The following is a 21703-nucleotide window of genomic DNA, read 5'->3' as shown; positions in this document are numbered from 1 at the left end:
CCAGCTCCCCCCAATACCAATATGGAAGCCTCACCTATCACTCCAATATAATGTTCGTCTTCTGTTTTCAAAGCTCCAGTAATACTTGCCTTTAGGAAGCTGTTCACTTGGCAGCCTGTACGCAGCAGGCACAATGGAAAGATGACAAAACTGCAGCACATGATACAAAGCACTCATATCTACTGAAAATCAAAGAGTCTTTGAAACCAAAGAGACTCTGCGTATTGTATTCATTGTGAAATAGCTCAAACAGATTATTCCTGTGCTATTAATCATTTTCCCATGTTCTCCCTTGGCCCCGACTGTTGTTGCAAGCTGGAAGCACTGAGCTGAATCTGTTAGCCGCCCAGGCTGGCCCACTGCCACAGAATCCTGGGAGACCGAGTTGCCGGCTCCAAGACGGCGGCTCCAGTCTGGGTCGCGGTAACACTCGGGCTGTGTGGGGTGAACAGAGGCGGCCTGGCGGCGATATAGCCAGCGTCATGGGAGAGAATCCCAACCCGTTTGACAGGTGAATGCGGACGATAGCACAGCCTGCTGGGACCTCAGAGAAGGACTAACATCGCTAACCGGCTAAAGTGCGAGCCTGTGACATGTGAGAGAAAGTATTAGGCTTCCATAATGCATTCTGCATATACACTATCATCATTTTCCAATTTCTGAAAGAAGCCCTTAAATGAATGAAGAACAATCACATTTCTGTCTGCTTCTGAATCACTGGTGATTTAATGAGCGCCTAGACAGTCAATGAGGACACAAGTCCTGCATGTGTGTTTGTCCGTGTGCATTTCCAAGTGCATCTCTGGGAATCTTCTCAGATGGCTCAGAATCTAACAGTTACAAAGCAAACCACTGGAGGTGTTCTGCCCCTTTGCAACAGTCATCATTAAAGCTCTGTTGCATGACAGGAGAAAACTGCTTATTTATCAGAACATTGCTGGCCGGGATTTCTGTGTTCATGCATCTCTTGCATCATGCTCTGAAACATGTATCCATCAAACCTTTTGAGGAGAATCTTGTGGTAAGTCAGGGTCTTTTCTGTGAAATTATTCCTGATTCCATAATGAATGCTTAATACCTCCCATATGGACACAATCTTTATGTTGCCCGCCAACTGTGACCAAGAATTCTGCAGTGGTGGGGTGTAATTTAGATCGTTCTGTTTTAGACGTCAGCTGGGTTCAAGTCGGCCAGGGCATCTCAGCTGGCTGCTATGTGAACATCTCCTGCAGGCCTTAAATAACGGTGTCGATCGCCGTCAACAATGCGCTTTCCCCTCAGACAATGCTGCTGCACGCGGGTATGAAACAAATGTGGCAGCGGCAGATATTCGCAATAGGGGATTTGCATGACTTGCTAGAGACCTGGAAACGTCTAGATTAGAACTATCTGGGGAAAATGAATTCATAAATCACTGAAATGGACTGTACTTGGACTCCAGGCTTGAATTCCTATCTGACTGCATGAAATGACTCTTCTAGTTAAAAATTATGTGGGACTACTATGTCAAGGACAATCTGCCAGGGAGTCCTACTGTCATGATGAGGCCAAAATTTATTGTGCATGCTGTTGTTTCATTTCTTATATGCAAGACCCATGCAAAAAGTCACATGGAACTCTGTTTTGAATGTCAATATACTTCATTCATTTGATTCACTGATGTGGAACTGCTTAAAACTATATAAAATCAAAAATGGAAACCTATTAAAAGCATTTAAGAACAAATGGTATTCACATAAAACTGTGTGAAGCTGAATCATTTGTCATCGAGAGTACAGTCAGAAAAACAAGAAATGCACGTGTTATTTGTTTGGAAAGTGAAGTGTTTTCATTCCCTCCTCAGTCGGGCAGCTTGGCTGTTTGTAGGAAGCCATCACTGACCAAGGTATCTTTCTAACGCATTCCAGCTGCTACAACAAGACGTGCATTGTGTTTACCGCAGCGTGCTGTGGGATTGTGAATCAGAATGGCTGCCGTCATTGGCGACACAGTCGGGCGGCGAGGCGGAGCTCAGGGTTGACATGGCGGCCCAAGATGTCGGTCAGACATTTGGCTCCAGTGTTGATTTTTCCACCGCTGGCTCCACCACCTCCTCTGCCATTCATGACTGCAAGCTCCCTGGAAATGTGTTCAACAAGGGGATTTTATCCCTGTCGGTGGCTCTGGTAGAAGGAAAGAGTTTGTGGGGGAACGCCGTCTTCAGAGGAGGCTTAAGGAAACCGGCAGCAGGAGAAAGATTTGCTCCAGGAAATAAGAAAAAAAGCACATCTTACAGATTAGTTTGAAATAATCACATTTGCACAGAAGAATACTTAGATAGAGTCTCTAGTATCATTGGATCTGCTTGATCATTTACTTCATAAAGGTTTTGACTGAGTAGATTAACTAATTCAAAACCTGGTGCTGATGGTAAAAATAAAACTTTTGGTGATCCTTAGACACAGAGACAGGATATAAACCGTCGTGAGCAGTGAAACCGAACCAGCTCCAGATGATTATGGGTTTGGAATCATAGATTTGCAGTGTCCTTTGAGAAATGAAAGCTAAGGCACATCTGCAGATTACGCCTTGTAAATGTCGTCGTGAAGGTCCCAATCTGCATTTGATTTTCATTTTGAACACAGCCCCCACCGTCCTGCCACAGCTGGGTGTTATGGAAGACTTCTGCCACTTGGGGGCGATGTTGCAATCTTGGGCAAAAATAGAGTGGATTGCAAACCATATACTTTGCTATCACCTTTATATATTGAGGATTTATGTCACACAGGATGTTAGGCACCCCCCCCCCCCCCCGCCGCCCCATTTATCTGAATAACAGTTTATTTTCCCAATTTCCCACTTCCGATCACAGCACAATGTCACGGTACTGTTAGACTCGAGCAAGCAATGACGTTAGCTTGGGAGCATGCCAGAATTCCCTTCTTGCCCATGACAGAACTTTGCTCCCCCCTCCCGATTAGTATCCAAGTTGCATCTGTCCCAAAACATGACATGCTTCCCTATCAGCGGAAAAGAAAGAATGCGAATCCTGCTAATACACAAAAGTGCTTAACAGGCCGCTTTGGAGCCATCAGCAGTGCTGGGGATAGGAATCAGCTCTCACTAGTGTCTGAATTACAGGCAGGCTATTCATTACGCAGCAGGGGGCGTATAATTGTAGCTGTGTTCACTCTTTATGCGAACAGTTATATATCATTGTTCTTCGGCTTCTGCTTCCAGTTTTGGTGGCAAGATGATATTTCCAAGATGGCCCCAGAAGGTTTGGATCTGCTCTGTCTTTGGTCGGTAGCGCTTGGCGACAGCGATAGAGCAGAGAGGCGCTTTTCTCCACTGACGGGCATGTTAATCTTTGAGCCGTTGGCATTCAGGTTGGCGAGACTGATTCTGACACCCAACTGTGCTCTGAGACTGGAGGAGAGGGACTGCCTGGAGGGATCAGGTCTGTCTCACTGGCAACCCCCAGCTCCTTACTCAGTGCCCTGATAGACCGACCAGGGCAGGTTATCCAAGGTCAGTATGAAATCGATGGGAGGCTCCTTGTTATCTGTTTTGTTCCCATTTGGCTGTGCCTCTCTGCTTCACTCGGCGTTATGCTGTAACCATACTTTGCCCCCCAGGTCACTTATGCTCCCTGAAGGTCACAGGCTGGTCACAGCCTTTGTCAGTGGCTGAATTTATAGTTCTGAGAAGCCAGGGAATGCAGCAGCCATCTCTGAATAGCGTATTAAGAATGTTATTTTAAGATTCATGATTATTAAAACCAGACTAAGACCAGGGTGGGAGCTAATTAAGGCATTAAACTGTCTTAAAGACTCAGTGTGCCATCCAGCTGTGGCATCACAGCGGTCTGTGATGTGATCTTCATCTCAGCATCCATACAATGCTTTATGATGACGACTGAACAAAAATGCGATCCTTAATGCTTTCTTCTATTTATGCAAATAGAATATTCTGACAACTCGTCCGAGATCCTCGTGGACACGGTTTAAGTGCCAGAGCCTGTTAAATTGCCATTAAGAGACAAAACTGACACTATTTTGATGGGTAGAGATTTAGAAGCAGGCTGGGTGCGGAAGGCTGCCCTCAAACAGGCTGTCTGGTTGCAGTAACACTGCGCTATATGGTCCCCCTCATGCTCTTTTTTGCAGTGACACTGCGCTGTATGGTCCCCCTCATGCTCCTATTTGCAGTAACACTGCGCTGTATGGTCCCCCTCATGCTCTGGTTGCAGTAACACTGCGCTATATGGTCCCCCTCATGCTCTTTTATGCAGTAACAGTGCGCTGTATGGTCCCCCTCATGCTCTGGTTGCAGTGACACTGGCAGTATGGTCCCCCTCATGCTCTTTTTTGCAGTGACACTGCGCTGTATGGTCCCCCTCATGCTCACGCTCGTTAATGGCAGGGGTGAGTCAAGCTGACCCCCTGGGGCCAGGCGGCTGTGAGAGCAGCTCCCACCAAAGGGAAACTGGTAACGGAATTCCTGGGTCTCCTGCCCACTGTGACCAAAGGCTCTCTATTAAATATTAAAGTGAACTGACACACAGAACAAAAAAGAAGCCCCAAATATCTTGTGGGAAATTATTATTTGAAGTATCAAATTTACTAGCAAAATGTGTTTTAAGATTTTGATGGGCAGGAAGGCTGCAGTCGCTCTTGCTTGTCTGCAGCGGTCTTGCCTTTTTGTGCTATTTCTTCGCCTGGCCCATCGCTACACTAAATGCTTTCTTCTCCATCAGTTGCCCTTGTCCACATCCAGTGTTTATCCCCTTTTTTAAAATTCAGGCATTTGTTTTATGGTGGTTTCGTGACTCATGTTTCATGGCACCAAAATCAGTGAAGTCCTCAGGCATAATTGTTATTGGTAATGTTCACCATCCAACTTGTTCAAAAAACACTGAATTTTGGGACAAAACACAGCATTGTCTGGGATATTGCCTTTGACAGCATTGGCCTATAATGATTCTCATCCCGGCCAACACCATAAAACAGTAAACATGACTGTGGTGAGCTGGTTTTACGTCTATGTGATCCGTCGATAATCGTCCACCATGCAGCATCATGCTCCCTGATGCCGAATCTACACAAATGACTGCCCACATTGGGTCATGCAGCTTACGGGGGTTAACTAATTACTTTGTTCACAATTCTTAAGGGTATTGCCCTACACTGTCTTCTTTGGCAGGCTTTAAAGACAATTATCTGAAACCAAGCAGTAAAACTATTCAGTAAAAGTTACTGGCTTTCATAAGGGCCAGCAGAGGATTACAATACTGTGTACAAGCGTTCAGACCCTTGACAAACACACATTTTGCTGGGCCAGTGTAAAACAGTGGTAGATGCTTCACCCAAAAAGACTTGAGGCTGGCATTTCTGCAGAAGGTGCTTGCAACAAATTTTGAGTTCAAGGGTTTCGATACTTGTGTAAACAGCATATTTTCAGTTAATTTAAAAAATGTGACGTAAAACTCATGTTGACTTCATTTGGACTATAATTATTTGAATTAAAATTCCACACAGAATGATATATTAAAGCATCTTTTTGTTACCCGGTGAAATGTGTGATTCTGACATGGGCCTGGACACGTTGCACGTTCTGGCCTCTTTCAGTCATATGGCGCGGCTGGGATCCCGGACACAGGGACCGGCAGCGCTGCCCCTCGTCCCAAAGAGAAGGGTTACAGGCAGAGTCGCTGTTTATGTCTCAGCTCTGTTTCACATTGCAGCTTTCTCTGTTCCCCACAAACCCAGTGCTTTTATTCAAAACCTGAGTGAAAAACCATGGGATTTCACATAATCCATAGTATTAAAGCAAATATCCTGCGACTTCATGTCAGTGACTTTAGAGGAATTCTTTTATTTAAAAAATATTAAATTCCCTGAAACAACCTTTCAGTCACCATGACCTTGTATTGAAGAAGTGGTTTGGAAGCCGAATGGATGGCACTGGGGAACACTGTCACCCAGCGTTAGGGACTCTAATGGCATCTGCATCCCTTGTGCTGGGCATGGCATGTTCCATCTGTGTTCAGCTAGTTTCCTTCTGCAGTACACAGCCATGAAGGTAGACATATTGGAAGCCATACATCAGGGTTCCCCAGTCCCGGTTCTGCAGGTCCAGTCTGCAACACACTTTGCAGATTTCTCGGCTCAAATACCCTTACTAATCCTGGCAGCTGACTGGTGGGCTGTGTAAGGTGTGTTTTGAGCAGGGAATTCTGCATCTGGCCGTCCAGGACCACAACTGAGGAACCCTGTCCTAAATTATCTGCAATGGCTGATTGTGTTGGTTAACTTATGAGGCCTGTGTCTTTTGATGGATTGGCATTCTGTCAGGGTGAACCTCTGCTTTGTGCCCTATGCTGTCTGTAATAGGTGCCAGACCCCTGGCAATCCAGTCCAGGATAAATTATTGAAAGTTGTTTGGGATAAATATATAGCATATAAGTGTTATAATCCTTAAGTTGTTTACAGAGGACCCGCCATCGTGGTCATGTAGTAATTAGACGATAGATGGATTGGCGTTCACAGGGTAATGTCGTCAGAAATGTTTTATCTGAATAAGAATTTGAAAGATGGATTGAACAGGCTCAGAATATTAAAGATGATCTATCTTATAGGACATGTGCAATTGCTATCAGACTGCAGCGTGATGCAGTGACATGATCTATATTTATAAATGTTTTTTGTGCACCAAGTTGAAATTAATTTGCGCAGCATCGAAAAATCGGAGCAATAACGATTAATGATATTTGGTAGGTATTGCAACACGTTACACTGAAGAAACAAATGAAAGCGGTCTTATAAGAGCTGTTCCTAGCTGGGGGGGGGAGTTGCATTGTGGGTCTGTGAAACTGATCCAGCGGAGTGGAGATGGCGCTGCGTACAGTGTGAGCGGCTCGGCAGGCAAAGTTTGGAGAAGCGGCGGAGTTCGGCGGAGTACAGGAGAGCCGCGCTTTAACAGGGACTCGTCTTTTTCTCCGCGATATTAATATTTCCACATGGCTCTGTAGAAAAATCCGAGGTGGTAATGCATCGTTTTCTGCAGGGGGTTTTGTAAAGCCGAACAGCGAGTTCGGAAGACTTTACCGCAAAAGTGCGTGTGCTTCGGGACTTTGTATCTCAGTGGGGTTTCGTGCCGTTCTACACCGGGGCGAGTAAATGAGATACGCGGAGCTGCCGGGCTGTATTACGGGATTTCATGACCGAGGCGGGCTTAGTTTCGCTATCATGAATTATCAACGGGGGGGTCAAGTCGAAAACTGATAAAAAGCCATGAACGACCCCCGCGATAAGGACTTGACACCCGTTCCGAGGAAGCGCCGCCTCATGGCTGCAGTGCTGCCCGGGGAAGAGAGCGCATTGCCCGGCGATGGACCCAGACTGGACCGGAACGGGATAGGACTGATTTACTGTTTCGTTTGTGGGAATGGTGTGACAGCCGGCAAAGAACTGAAATTGCAGGTCAGGCACCGGAGAGATAAGGATCCGTTTTTCCCGTTTCTGCAGCACCAGGAACCGGCCCCGGGGGCTGCCGAGGTGGCCGCGGACGGATGCGTGCTGGTCTGCGCCGTGTGTCACTGCTTTCTCGGCGAGCAGTGGAACTCTTTCGAAAGGTCCCGTACGCCGCTGGAGAAGCGCATGTACTGGCTGAAGAGGCCGTACCAGTGCGACTCCAGGAGGGTGCCCCAGGACTGGGACGCGTCTTACGACCTGGAGCAGAGGGTCAGCACGGGCAGCCGGCACTGCGACGCCACCGACTCGGACTCCTCCACCTTCTCCGACAACGACAACGCGTCCGACCGGGAGCTGGATTTCATCGGCAGAGCCGGCGCCAGCAAGGAAAAAAGTTTTCGGCTGTCCGGGTACAGAGACGGCGCTGGGAAAAACTGCGGCGTCAGTGTGAAAAACAGCCCCGATTCTCAGCGGCTGCTCCGGTGCACTGCGCAGGATTCCCTGAAATCAGATGGCACTTCGTCGCCGAGGGGCTCCGCTCAGATGATCAATCATGCGTCTCTGTCTGCCGCCTCTCTGGTTTCCCCCCACGACCGCCAGCCCCTGCGCCGCTACGACACCCCGCCCGCAGACGCCACCATGCAAGACAACGGGATCATTATACGCAACAAGCACTGGATGCCAGAGGGGATTGCCAAACATCTGGATCTGCTCCAGCAGGCTGCTGACGGCTCTAGGTATCTGCTGGGTCGCAAAAATCACATGGCGGCCGATGCTGTGGATGCATGCTCACCTGCTGGTGTCGCGCGCAAGAAGAGCGAGGGTGCGGGTCACAGCAGCAGCGACTCAGACAGCGACGAGATAAACATTACGAGTGAGGACGACCTGGATGTTTTCGACAATGGTAGCAGGACAGAGGGCGGAGGGGCCCGGAGTAGATGCCCAGGGACACAGAGGAGCCCCGGTCCCAAGGCGCGGGGTGGCAGCGGCGCAGTGGAGGAATGCGTGTGTTACATTTGTGGTAGCAGGCTGTCCCAGTGTGGCCAGTTCAGGGTGTACGTGCAGAAGCAGGAGAGGGCTGTGGACGAACCCTTTTTCCCTTTCCTGTGGCTGCATAACGCCCCCCCTGAAGCAGCACCCCTAAGTCCTGGTGGGGGAACTCTTGTGTGTGCCACCTGCCACGCCTCCCTCATACAGCAGTGGCAGGGCTTTGAGCTGGCCAGCGTGCCCGTGCTGCAGCGTCTTTACGTCGTTCCGCTGAACGCGTCGGCCGTGGGCACGTCGCCTCACTCCGGTGGCAGCCAGGGGGCGCCGGAGCCCTCCTCGGAGGCCTGCTTCCTGTGTGGCCAGGAATGCGGCTCGGACATGCGGGTGGCCTGCGTCCAGGCGGGGGTGGGCAAGGCGCGTGGCACCATGCACTTCCCCTTCATCGGCCTGTTGCCCCGCCCACCGAATGCCCGGGGGGTGCGGGATGGCCAGGTGCACTGTTGCGCTGTGTGCCACAGCATCCTGGAGGATCTGTGGGCGGCTTACCGACTCTGCCTCAGCGAGGAGCTCATCGCCTCTGTCGGGCCCTTTTTGGGGAGGTACCACCAGGTGATCAGCATGGACCCCCCCCGGAGTGGGCCCCGGACGGGCCTCGCCTGCGTCTGCTACCTCTGCGGCGCCAAGCTGGATGCCGGCGGAGAGTTCCAGTTGAGCGTGAACCCACCGGGCCGCCGCGGCGAGCGCGAGCCCTTCTTCCCCTTCCTCACGGTGCAGCCGCCGGCGCCGCACGCCAAGCCCGTCGACCCCACGGGCCTGGTGTCCACCTGTGCCCTCTGCTACCACGACCTGCGCGCCCAGTGGGCTCTCCACGAGGGCCGCCTCGACCAGCCCGCCAGCAGCCCCTGGTCCCGGCAGTACAGTTGCGACACCTTCGTCTGCTTCTTCTGCCGGCAGGAGAGGAGGCGTTGTCTGGGCCTGAGGGAGGTGCAGGTAGCGCGGCTGCCCGTCTTCCTGTATGCACCCCGGGGGGGGCGCACTCTGGTGGTGGATGATGGGAAGAAGCTGATCATTGGTTCCTGTGTGGATTGTAAAGCGATGGTGTTGGCGGGGCAGGCGATGAGCCAGAACTCGCTACTGGGAATCTCCTCACCTCTGGCCAAGCACAAGGTAACCATGCCACTGGTTTCGTCCTAAGCCGTGCATCTCAGCAGTGTGTCGCTTCCACTGTGTCGTGTGACCTGAATCTCGCTCCAGCCCGTTGGATCATACATTAGAATGAGTTTGACTGTTGTGAGGATTAGCCGTTTGCTAATTACTATTAATGTCTTGATGTTCGTTCATAACAGACTTTCCGGCTGTTTGGAAAGTGCCCCCAGAGACATCAGCTCTGCTGGGTTTTCTGTGTTTTCCCCACTGTCTCCCCCCTAACATGAAGCAAAGTGCCGGGTAGAGAAACTTTGGTGCCCTGGAGAAGTAAACATTCAGCTCTGTTTGGTTTTTCTGGACTTTACGATAACGTCACATCCACGTCAAGCTCAGATCTGGTTGTGTTGCTAATGTTGGAGAGTGTGTGTTTGAATGAGCGGGTTCCACGCTGTCTGTCGGGGGTGGCTGACCGGTCTGCGGACTTGTCAAGCTGTTTCTTGGCACTGCTGTCATTTAACTCAAAGCTCTGTGAAACTGGGTTTATACATGAGGTGAAGGAACCCCCCCACAGGCAATCAGAGCGATGAAGAAGGCAGAGAGATTCACAACCTTCAGGGAGGTTTGTGTAAGTACAGTAAAGTTCGGGGGTCAGAAAGGGCAGCTATGTTAGTGGTGGCAGGGGGGGGTGGTAGATATCCAAAAGCTGGGTCTCAGAAATCATTCACATTGACCAGTTCAGATCCTTCTGTTTGCTCTTCTGTTCACTGATCTATATTTCTGTAGGTCTCCACAGCTGGATAGGGGTCCCGCCAAATCTGACACAGATATAAGATATGATGGAGCTTCTGTGAAGCAGGCAGGCAGTTGTGACAGATGCGTGTCTCGTTTTATGTTGCTTATGTTGTGTTCAGCTTGCCGGTTGTCATTCCCAGTGTGCCCAGAGGGTCACCAACCTGCCCTGAAATAGAACTGCCTGACCAAAGCTCGCTGAGGCTTCTGGGAAAACGTCTGAAAGATTCAGACCCCGGTGACCTGGAGGGTATCTTCGAGGAGAACTGGGAGGCATGAGGACACTGGGGCCCACTGGTGTGGGGATGACTTTATGGCTCTGGAAGGGCTTGGGACAGGCAGGGGCCGTGGGGGGCTGGGAAACAGGTGCTGTGTCCTTCTGTGACACGCGATCTGCCTGGGGTCATGGCTGTCACTGCGCTCGTATCATGAGAAATCCCACATATGTTTCCTCCACTTCCTGCCTTAGATTTCCTGCAACAGCGGGTTGAAATGAAAGAGAGTGTAGGAGGGAGAGAGAGAGAGAGGGAGAGAGAGAGAGAATCAGTTTATCTTAACTCTGGAGGTGTTTCCTCCGTCTCTGTCCTGCAGGTCTACACTTAATCCTTTATATGTTGTGCAGGACTGAACAGAATTGTGTGCTGACTTTGCCGTGTGCCCCCAGACAGTATGCTAATGTAAACACCCACCCACATGAGAAAACAAAGGCGAGGTGTTTCCCCATTCACTTTAAAGAGGTCATTACACGTGAGCATCTACATGAAATTGGACGTGACGCAGTGCTGCCTGGCAGCCAGACATTTTATATATATAGCGGCCGACGCACTTTGTGGAGAGTCCTAATTACGCGGCCAAATTGCAGGCCGCGGGCCCCTTCGATGGTAATTAACCTCATGACACGGCGCCCTGGTCGTCTACCCAGCCCCGGAAAGGCGGCCCGGTGCTGCCGCTTCCCCTGCACGTGAGTCCTGGGGCTTACCTGTGCTGCGGTGTCCTTTGTGTGACCTGCTGCGGCACGGCCCAGGCCATGTGGTAGGAGAGCGGCAGTGAGCTGGAAACAGGTCGGGTCAGATCACACACACTCCTGCGTAATGATGTTGGTGCAGACACAAGTGGAAGTGTACAAAACAAAATCATTTATTCATTATAAAACCATTGCATAGTATTCTGGACTGAATCCTTAGCTATGTTCTCCACACTGTTATTCTCTAGCTAACCCCTCAAATTAGGCGTTGCTTTCCTTTTCGACGTTGTCGTACAGTATTTATTTCTTTGTTTATTATTTGACTTTTTTTTTTTTTACAGTTGAGGTCTAGAATTATATACCTGAAGCTGTACCTCAGTTGTGCAACAGGTGTGAGTGTTTTATCAGGCCTCGGTTCAGGCTCGGCCCACGGCTCTGTCTGCAGAGGCGTCCTCTGCGCCGACCCGGACCCCGGTCCACATACCACTGTGTGGTAGAGCAATGCGTACGCTTGGGAGTTAGGTCTGCTGCTGCAGGTGCAAGCGTGTGAGTGTTGAAGATGCTGGCGGGGGGGGGGGGGCGGGGTTTCTCTGAAATTGGTCCGTAATTGTGAAATGTCATGCGGTTCGGGGCAGTGTATTATACGCTGTACGTGACAAGGATGAGATAATGACTATGTGATGTTAGTGTGTATGTGTTTGGGCAAGATTTTAATGTTCGTAAAGGCTGTTTCAGTACATTTAAGTTGGTTCCTTTTAAGTGTGGAGGAAAATCGAGAGTGACAGACAGACTTGCAGTTCTTAAGGCAGCCCAGATATACAGGGGGTGATTTCAAAGGCTTTGCAGAAAAAAAACACCACATTCTTAGTTTGAAAGCTGCTGGAACCTTATTCTGTTTGACTGAAGACTGAGATGATGTTCTCTGGAAAAGCAGGTCTTTTTCAATTTGTCTTTATATGTGGGATTGTTTTATTTTTATGCTGAAAATACATCTAAAATGCTGGGGACTTGTTTACATAAAATAATGTGGCCTCTTAGCAAAATGTCCCAAGATATGGAGTTTGTGGGTCACAGAGACTGGTTCAGTAATGCCCTTACTGGGGGGGGGGGGGGATTGTTACTCTGCCTGCCTTGTCTTCACTTTGGGGGGTGGCTGGGGGGGGGGGGTTACTCTGCCTGCCTTGTTTTCACTTCAGGGGGGCAGCTGGGGGGGGGGGGGTTACTCTGCCTTGTCTTCACTTCGCTCCTCCATCTCTATCTCTTGCTGGAGCTCCTTCTCAAAGGCTTCTGAGTCTTGCTTTTTTGTCATCTTGTGAGTTGCTGCTTTCGCTGAGGGTTTTCTGTAGGCCTTCTGATGGTATTATCTGATATACGTGGCTGTCCGCATTCCCGCTGTGCCCTCCAAGCTGCACGTATCGCTGGGTAAGTGGTCCGGCTAGATCTGGAAGGTCTACCTGGGTGTGGCGGTGCAGCTCTGAGGGCGGGGCTGTGTGGGTATGGGGATGCTGGGTTGTGATTGGCCGTGTCCTTTCCCCGGTCCTGCTGGGCCTGCCTGGTAGAACGCTTTGGTGGGTGGCCCAGAGTGTACCTCTGCCCCTCATTCTGTGTGGTACTCTGTGAGCTCCTTCTCAAATCTAATACAGATGCTGCAGTTTTAATGCACACTCGATGCCAAAAACTTCCACAAGACGTCCAAGCTATTAGGCTCTGATGTCATTTCCTGTGTGCCCCGAGGAAGCAGGCTGGTAAGTGAAGCCATGTAGAATTTTGGATTTTGGTTTGGTGAAGCTCAAGACCTGTACAGACTGAGTCAGCTGGTCTCAAACATTGATATTACGTACGTGTTTGGAATAAAATGACCAAATAAGAATCCAGCACTTGAAAATGACTACTCCATAATTCATTCATACTTAAATCTGTAAAAAAACTGTCTGGATCAGGCCGGGTAGAGGATCACTGAAATTGGTTGTGAAAAAGGTTCGTGCTTGTTCAGCTTCTGGGGTGTTTTATTAAGTAGTCTGTTGGCTACTGGGAACTACTTTATACTATCAAATTAAATTTTAGCTGTGAAAAACCTCGGTGTGGAAGTTCTGGCTTGAGGGACTTCGAAGGAGCTCAGTGGAGGTATAGCACTCACACATACTCTGGATTGTACTCACACATACTCTGGGTTGTACTCACACATACTCTGGGTTGTACTCACACATACTCTGGATTGTACTCACACATACTCTGGGTAATATGTAAGGTACTACGTTACTGACTGGGACTACTAGTGCACTGGATAACATGGCGTTTTTCCTCTGGGGTACTGAGCCGAGCCGTACCCAAGCCATGAAGGGACGGTAGTTAAAGCGCGGTTCCAGCTCACTTTGGTTTTCCACTGCAGGAGGGTCAGCTCGATAAAGGCGGTGCTGGGTTTAGAGAGTGACAGTGACATAAAACACGGGGTACATCATGATTTACTATGTGTTATTTAGCATCTAACGCTAGACGAATTAGCATTCCCTTGCGTAAATTTGCATAAGTGCATTTGTTCAGCTGTTCTGTATTACTTTTTCAAGTATGAGGCTGGGAATTCTCCAATTCGGAGTTGTCAAGAATGCAATAATACATCACGGTGTGTGATACTACTAATAATGAATAATATATAAAATATGCCTTTTTTTTCCTTCAGATGTATATTGACGCCATGCATCTCAACCAATCAGAAGATGACGACACAAACAGTTTGGTTTGGCCACGCTTTGGGCCCTGCTATTAATCTCTGCCAAGTCAGCGTGGGTATGGGTCAGGGATGGCTCACATAATTTATAATGGAAATCCGTCTCTTTGCAGTTCGGCTCGGGTACAGCTTGGTTCTTGGTGGCAGTGGAAAAGCACCAAAAGACCCTAAGATATCATGGGTTCCTAATCTCCTCATTATGTCATAAGGAATGGATTTGCCAGCTGCTTTAAGGGAGACACAGGTGGTTATGTAAAAGTGCGCTTTAGTGTCTTTTCTGTTTTGCTTCGTGATTTTTGATGCAGTGATAATAATGCTCCGATTCTCGACTTGTAGCCGACTCATCCCTTGGCCTGACTCCGATGGATGGGGATTTCCTGCTCTGTCAGGCCTGCTTTGGCTCTGTGAAGCAGACTGGATCTCCCTGATTTTATGTGACAACTTCGAATGGGATGGGCTATGCAGCAAAAATGAAAAAATTATAAGTGGAAAGAAAAACACCACTCAGGAAGAATTAATCTCCACCCAACGTTTTCTTTCCATCTGAAACGTGGCCCAGGTTGAAAAGGCATGCAATCCATACACATCCAAAAGGAGCATTAAGTCTGGCCAAAGCTCAAGTATCAGGATAGCTTCGACAAAGATAACAACAAAAAACGGTCCTTGTTTGAACAAATGTTGCTTCATCTTGAAGAATGCCATTCAGAGAAAAGTGTGAATGGATGATTTTGGTGTGGTTTCATCAGCTGACTGGCTGCACTGTTAGTTTTCATTTTCTTGGTCCAAGTTTCATGCCTTTGGGAATGAGATCAGTCATGTTTTTATAATTCACTGCATTTTTGTAGGAAGTTTCTGCAATGCACTTTATATGAAGTTTATACAGGGAATCGAAAGGCAATTCTGTACACCGAAAAGTCTCAGATAATCAAACCTCGGGATGGAAGGTATTTAAGAATAGCTACTGAGAACACTTGTGTTAAAGGAATGCCAGTTGGCAAAATAAGTGCACTGTGAAGTAGGTAATTCAAAATCAGTCTTCATGATTTTCACTCAAAATGATGCCTATTAATATCAGTTTCTGTCAGGAGGTAAAAGGGGAAAGTGGGAGAGGATTTCAGGTGGTTGTGCACAATGGGGCATTGCTGGTTAGAGATGGCAGAGCACCCTGGCTTCACTGAACCTGAGGAGGTGGATCTTATGGGAGTTTTACTTAAACAAAAATGTTCTCAGGGCAGAACGAAAAATGATTGGTTCAGAGAGATAACCAGTCAGATTGTAGAGGAGGTGGGTCCAAGCGACTAGAAGAGGCAGGACCAACCATTGAGATGTCTTGGTCCCACCTCCTCTACAATCGGATTGGTTATCTCTCTGAACCAATCATTTTTTGTTCTGCCCTCAGAACATTTTTGTGTAAGTAATACTCCCACAAGTGTGTAACTAAAGCAGGGATCATCTATGGCTCATACCAGAGATGAGGAGAAATGAGTCAAGCCATACTTTAGCCACCATGCCATATTGTGAATTATGGCTAGTCTTGGGGCACTATCTAATTTTTCATACCATCATACTGTCCAGACATTATGCTGCGGTAAACAACAGTTTGTTTACAGTATTTTCAAAAGCAGTGCTATTCCAGGTTTTTGAAATTTTGAAATCGTGGTAATAAAATTTGCCGAGCATCGGGGGCGGGGGTTGTCAGGATTTCCAAAATACCGTGGTATTCCATATCACTGTATTCTTGTCCAATCTTGCTTATTGCTGTGTCAACCGAGGCAGAGAAGCCGGAAGCTTTGCATCTAACACGACGAAACAGCGGTGTGGAGGCAGCGGATGCTGTGTGGAGGCAGAGAGGAAAGCCAGAGTCATGGAGAAACCCTGTGGTGGTAACTGGCCCATTAATTGCTCCTCAGCCCAGATCGTGCTGGGGCAGCTGGGAACGATTTGGTCATCGCTTTGACTTGCTGGTTGGTTGGGCAGTTTCACTAGCGATATTTACGCATGAGTCACAGGATAGCGGTTGCGTTAATGCCTTTTTCATTTAGCCTAACGGCTTTTGAGTGGATGGAGTGGCTCAGAGAACAGATCATCAGCAGTTACTCAGGCTGATATGAGGCTTGTTTTTGGAAAGGTCTGTGCAGAGCGCCTGTTATTACGGCGTGATCTCAGACAAAAAGAAGCCATTGTTCTGTGCCGGGGCGAAAGGGCACAAGCACATGAGGCTGGTAACTGCTGTGAGCACGGCCAAAGACCATGTTCATCCCGAGGTAGAAAGCCTGGGCAGGGGGCCCTCTGTAGGTCACTTGGTGTGTTACAGTTAGTCTTCTTAAATTCTTACATTTATAGCTTGTATTTAGGACATGATACGTAATTACAGCCACTGCTGCTCTCAGTTTATTTTGGCGAATGCCGTTTGATTGCATCCTGCCCGATACTGCCCCTGGTGGCCTGGTTTTGCTTGAGGCGGCGGGGGATATGCCTGGACTTCAAGCTGTGCTCTTTACGGGGGCCTCGCTGAAGTCAGACCTCACCCCGTCACCCTGACACCCAGCTGTGCATGTAAAGCTTTAGTCTGGAAGCCTTCTTCAGGGGGTGCCTATCTGTCTCAGTGCTCTGATCCCCCCCCAGCCATTTTCTATTAAATAAAAACTGAGAGATCAAGGTGTCTGTCAGGGACAGAACCTAAGCAAACCAACAATGCAAACTGCGTGCTGACACAGTGCTGCATGTCGCCTGTTCCTGTTTTATCTGACGACCCCCCCGGCAATAAGGACCAGGTCAGATTCACTTCTAACGGCAGGACAGCTGCAACAGCTGCTTATTCTCCTGTTGCTCATACTTGTGAGAGGAATATGGCTTTTTCCTGCCCCCCCCCCTCACAAACATAGTTGAGCTGTGAGGGTCAAGCTTGCAGAGGATAATGGAGTCCAAATCCTACTGTGGTTTATGGAGAATTTTCTCTTTGCAAATTATTCTGTCATTGATGGGCTTTTTTCAGTCATGAAAGAGGTCTAGTAGAGTGGCACCAAGGTCTCTATCGTGAAAGAGGGTCAACAAAAGAAACAGAGCAGAAACATTTAAAGGGAGTTGGTGATGTAGGCCGCCTTTAGGAATAAGCTGGAGAGGAATCTCATCACTGACTGGCCGATACGTTGGAGAGGAATCTCATAACTGATTGGCCGATACGTTGGAGAGGAATCTCATAACTGATTGGCCGATACGTTGGAGGGGAATCTCATAACTGACTGGCCGATACGTTGGAGAGGAATCTCATAACTGACTGTCCGATACGTTGGAGAGGAATCTCATAACTGACTGGCCGATACGTTGGAGGGGAATCTCATAACTGACTGGTCTATACGTTGGAGAGGAATCTCATAACTGACTGGCCGATACGTTGGAGAGGAATCTCATAACTGACTGGCCGATACTTTGGAGAGGAATCTCATAACTGATTGGCCGATACGTTGGAGAGGAATCTCATAACTGATTGACCACTGCTCTGAAGCGAGTTTGTAGTCAGAGAGGGTGGGCAGCAGATCAGCCCCCGATGACTCGCTGCATGCCGATGAGGTGAAGGTGTTCCACTCCTCTCATTCGCATTACCGCCAGACGCAGCCAATGGATTTCCGTTGTAGGTGGCATGCCAGCCCAGTGGGGGGCGCTGTTGCCACTATTTGCGCCTGTAGATTACATGGTCTGTTTGTGTTATGCAAGTTTCCTCCTATAGTGCAAAAACATGTAATTGGACAAGTAGGTTAAAAAGTGTATTTGCCCTGCTATGGACTGTGTAGCGGTCGTGTCACAACTGCCATGCTATCCCCACTGTCCCGGACTGTGGGGACATTAACAGTTTATGGGACAAGCAAGGACAGATAAGTAGCTGGGTTGAATCTTAAGGAGGAATTGCCTGTTTCACCCTTAAGTCGCGTGCTTTCAGTAACCGTCTAGCTGTAGAATTACGTAGGAAATTACGTGAGACAGTTTGGATAACGTCTCACCATATATTTTGTAAATATGGGTTATAGACTCATTTAGGACATGTTTCAGTACTGAAATTTAGTACTGAAAACCACTGCTTGAAGAGAGGTCTTGGATTTAATCAAGGAATTCATAATGTTAGTCATTTCTATGGATGTGGACATAGAAATTATAGGCAGGCCAGCGAAAGCACTGTGTTGTATGCTGCATTGTGTAAAGGCTTTTTGTGGTTATAGATATCATCTCTTTTGGATGCTTCCAAGAGGTGGAACTAGATTGACAGCAGAGCAGAATGACCCAGAATGACGTTTTGTCTGTGTTTATATGACTCGTTTATCTCATTGTCTGCTCATTCCGATGCGCAGGGGTGCCACTCTGGTCAGGCCAGCGTCAGCACAGAGCCGCCGTATTCCCTGTATCAGCTGCACAGCCTCTCCTGGCGAGTGGACCCACAGACTCAGAGCCGCGGCCAAGCAGTCTGGTTTGCGTCTTGTGTAATTGTGACTCACTGCCTTGTTTCCCTCTTTGTCTCACTGTGTTTGTGGTAAAAACACTTTTTGACCAAAAATCCTGTGGTGACTGAATCCGTCCATTGACGCTGCGGGGAGACCTGGCACAGAAAACCCAAAAGTCCCCTAAATGTAGCTTGAATCCTCTTGATGTCTGTGAGGCTTGGTGGCAAATCGTTCTCTCTGGGTTTCTTAGCCAAATGACCCGGTGTACGAGGCGGCAGAGCAGCCTAGGGAGCTGCGGCGTGTGCAGAGCGGCGGAGATGATGCTGCGATCTCGAGTGTCACGGCTGGTGATGTGCCCCCCCGCGCGTCGGGGAGCTAACAGGTGTGTGCCTCAGGCCCGGCTTGCCATTGGTGGTGGCAGCAGAGCCGCGGGCTGTTCACTTCCTGAGAGGGGAATTTACTGCTTTCCCCTTCCTCCTACTTGGCATTTTTGCTTTCATAGGTTGTGTAGATTAAGGGAGGATAAGAATTTTCACTGTGATTTCCTGTTTAGCTATAAGCGGCGTCACAGAATAGTGCTGTTGGGGGGAAGCGTTTCCATGTGGCTGGCCCCTCCCGCATCCGGCCCCCCGCACATGTGCTGACGACGCTAACTGGGGCCGGTTCTCAGCTCTGTACCCTCAGTCGGAGATTTGCCACAGGGACAGCTGGCTGTTCCTAAATGGAGGGGACCTGGGGGTGGGGGGGGGGATTAAACAAAAATAACAAGAGGGTGGGTTAATTATAACCTCCCTCAACACCATGTAGTAGGTGGGCCGTTCCGTGTGTTGCCAGGGAAGCTGGGGAGTGCTGGAGGCGTGATGCAATCTTCTTCTCCAGATGGCCATTTCGGAGAGTGAGGGCGTTGTCACGGGGACCCTGGCCTGTACAGACAGGCCCCGGCTTGACCCGCGCTGGGCTGCAGCCAGCCTGGTCCTGGGCCTGGTCCAGGTGTTTCATGAACGGCGTCTGGTGGAGGTGTCATGTGCATCTGGTCTGGAATGAACCACAAGTAGCAGTTTCCAAATAGCCAGGGGGCAGTGGTCAGCCCTTTTTAGCCCCACCCCCAAGCCTGTGTTAAATTATCTGATTAGACAAATTTTACACTCAAAAAACTGGTTGAAGTCTACACTCCGGCAGATAAGATGGGCCGTCTCCAAATACTGTTTACTTTGTCGGGGTGATGCACTATTTATGTTCATTAGGAATTTTTGAAAGTCTTTCATTAGTATGGCCTAGTTTTACACTTATTTTTATGCCCACGCTGTCATGCCTAAACTTGGGGGTGTCACATGGCGATCAGAGCTCATGACTGCTGGTGCTGACTGCGGGGGGGCAGCGACCTTCTCACCCCGGGCTGCCCGAGCCTGACGGGCTTCTCCTGCCCCCCCACGCGCGGCCTTCACAGGTGGAAGCCATCGCTTTGCTACAATATGACGCCCGGAATAGGAGCCCAAGATGGCAGACGGTGTGCCTGTAGCGGAAGCGCTCCATTGAGAAGGCTCTGATTGGGCTGCTGGGGTTTTCTCGTTAAGGTCCGTTTGAAAACCGCCGTGAGCCACGGCAGTAGGCCGTCGTGAAGCTAATGGACGTGGCATGCAGACCGGCGCGGTATTAACCTCGAGAAATTAGCGTTGTTTTCATTTCTATCCCCTGCTCTGTGTGTGGCGCCCTGCTAAAAGATTTCAAGGACGGGATTTGAATGATTTTCCATGTTACTGTACACAACGCTATATCCTGCCATTTGCGTTAGATCCAAGATGGACGTTATATCAACATTACGGCGCCTTCGTTTCCTGTGCCAAATTTGCTCTTGCAGTTGCCATATGTCAGTGTGTGCTGTTTACCTTTGGGATTTGGGGTTTAGATTTAAAACTACTCACTGGAGCACAGGATGAAGTAGACACCCCCGCCTTCCCCCCCGTCATGAATATGGAGCTGCTTCACGTTTCTATATATTTAATCAACAGGCAGCGAATCGTCATGGGAGGTGCACACGCTATGGGACAGGGGTCCCCAGCTGTTTGTCCCTGAGGGAGAACAAAAACCCACGGTCCACTGCGTCCCTTGATAATAAAATTCAGCACCTGAGGGAGGGGAGGGGGGCACGATTAAATTTAATGATACACGACAGGTTGTGCGGTCCAGATTCAAATGTGTTTCGGTTTAGATGAGGCCCAGAGTCCGGCATTTGTTGATCACCGATATAGATCGGTCCATCATGTCACCCTTCGACCTTGGTGATGTCATCACACATGTGTGGAGACATAAATACCAACAGAGCCAGCAAAGTCAACAGAGTACAAGTAACTGTGAGGCACACACTGGGTCCCGGGCACACGCACTGTACAGGCTGCTTGTGAAGTCGGCTGTGATGCCACATGGTGGTGAGGTACCTCCCAGGCTTGGAAAATGGCTCCAGCCATTGGTGACTTCTAAAGTCCAGCTGTAAATTTTGGCCCTGGACTGCTCTGCTTCAAACCAGAACCGGGCCTTCGTCTCGTGGACATGCCTGTGATTGTGAAATGTGCCTTTTGCAGTGTTTACACTGTAAAACTGGCCAGAAGCCTGGCAGTGGGGCCAAACATGAATGAGGGCTGAGTGACAGGAGGACAGGGCCGCTGTGGGGGCAGGACGCTGTTTACCCGAGAGGCACGGCGGTGCACGGGGAGGAGCAGGAATGCGAGTGTGCGATCTCACCACGGGCGTCCCCTGGGCGTCCAGCGCGGCTGATCGGTGGGGGGGGGGGGCCCTGCCAGAGCTGCTGCCAGGGTGGTTCGGGGGCCGGCGGAAGAGTCCCATGTGCTGTGCAGCTGGCCAGTGAGTGACCACAGTGACAGCAGCAAAGAGGGACCGCGGCAGCCTTCTGTGGGGGCCTGGCCTTGTGGCCGGTCAGCTTCTTGTTGGGATGCCAGGACCAGCTGGTCCGTGGGCTTCGGTTCTGACTTTCAGAACAATGACACATAACTCAGCAGTATCATGCAGCTGGAGGACTAACAGGGTGCAGCTATACGACCCCCCCCCCCCCCCCCCCCAAAGTGTTGATACTTAAGAATCAAATTATGGCCCACTGGATGACAGCTGTGAAATGTGTTGATTTCCAAAACACTTTTCTATGGGAGTACAGCCACCCCCCCACCTCCTCCCCCTAAAAATAATGCAGTTA

At 49.3% G+C, this 21703-nt stretch overlaps 1 protein-coding gene across 5 annotated transcripts in view; it reads left to right on the top strand.

Moving 5' to 3' along the window:
- Positions 1-3222: 3222 nt before the first annotated feature.
- The window catches only part of gse1b (Gse1 coiled-coil protein b), a 182242-nt gene continuing 163761 nt past the window's right edge, over positions 3223-21703 (top strand). For 4 of the 5 annotated variants that reach the window (XM_072718374.1, XM_023810576.2, XM_023810584.2 and 1 more), the window contains exon 1: positions 6868-9608. In XM_072718374.1, coding sequence (XP_072574475.1) covers positions 7275-9608 — 2334 coding nt within the window. In that variant the 5' untranslated portion in view covers positions 6868-7274. Of the gene's footprint in view, positions 3511-6867; positions 9609-21703 lie in introns of those variants that run through there. The other variant, XM_072718375.1, reaches the window with a different exon arrangement.

This window comes from Paramormyrops kingsleyae, chromosome 11 (assembly GCF_048594095.1).
Source record: "Paramormyrops kingsleyae isolate MSU_618 chromosome 11, PKINGS_0.4, whole genome shotgun sequence".
In the NCBI taxonomy this organism is placed as follows: Eukaryota; Metazoa; Chordata; class Actinopteri; order Osteoglossiformes; family Mormyridae; genus Paramormyrops; species Paramormyrops kingsleyae.
This window is presented reverse-complemented; position numbering and strand designations above follow the sequence as displayed.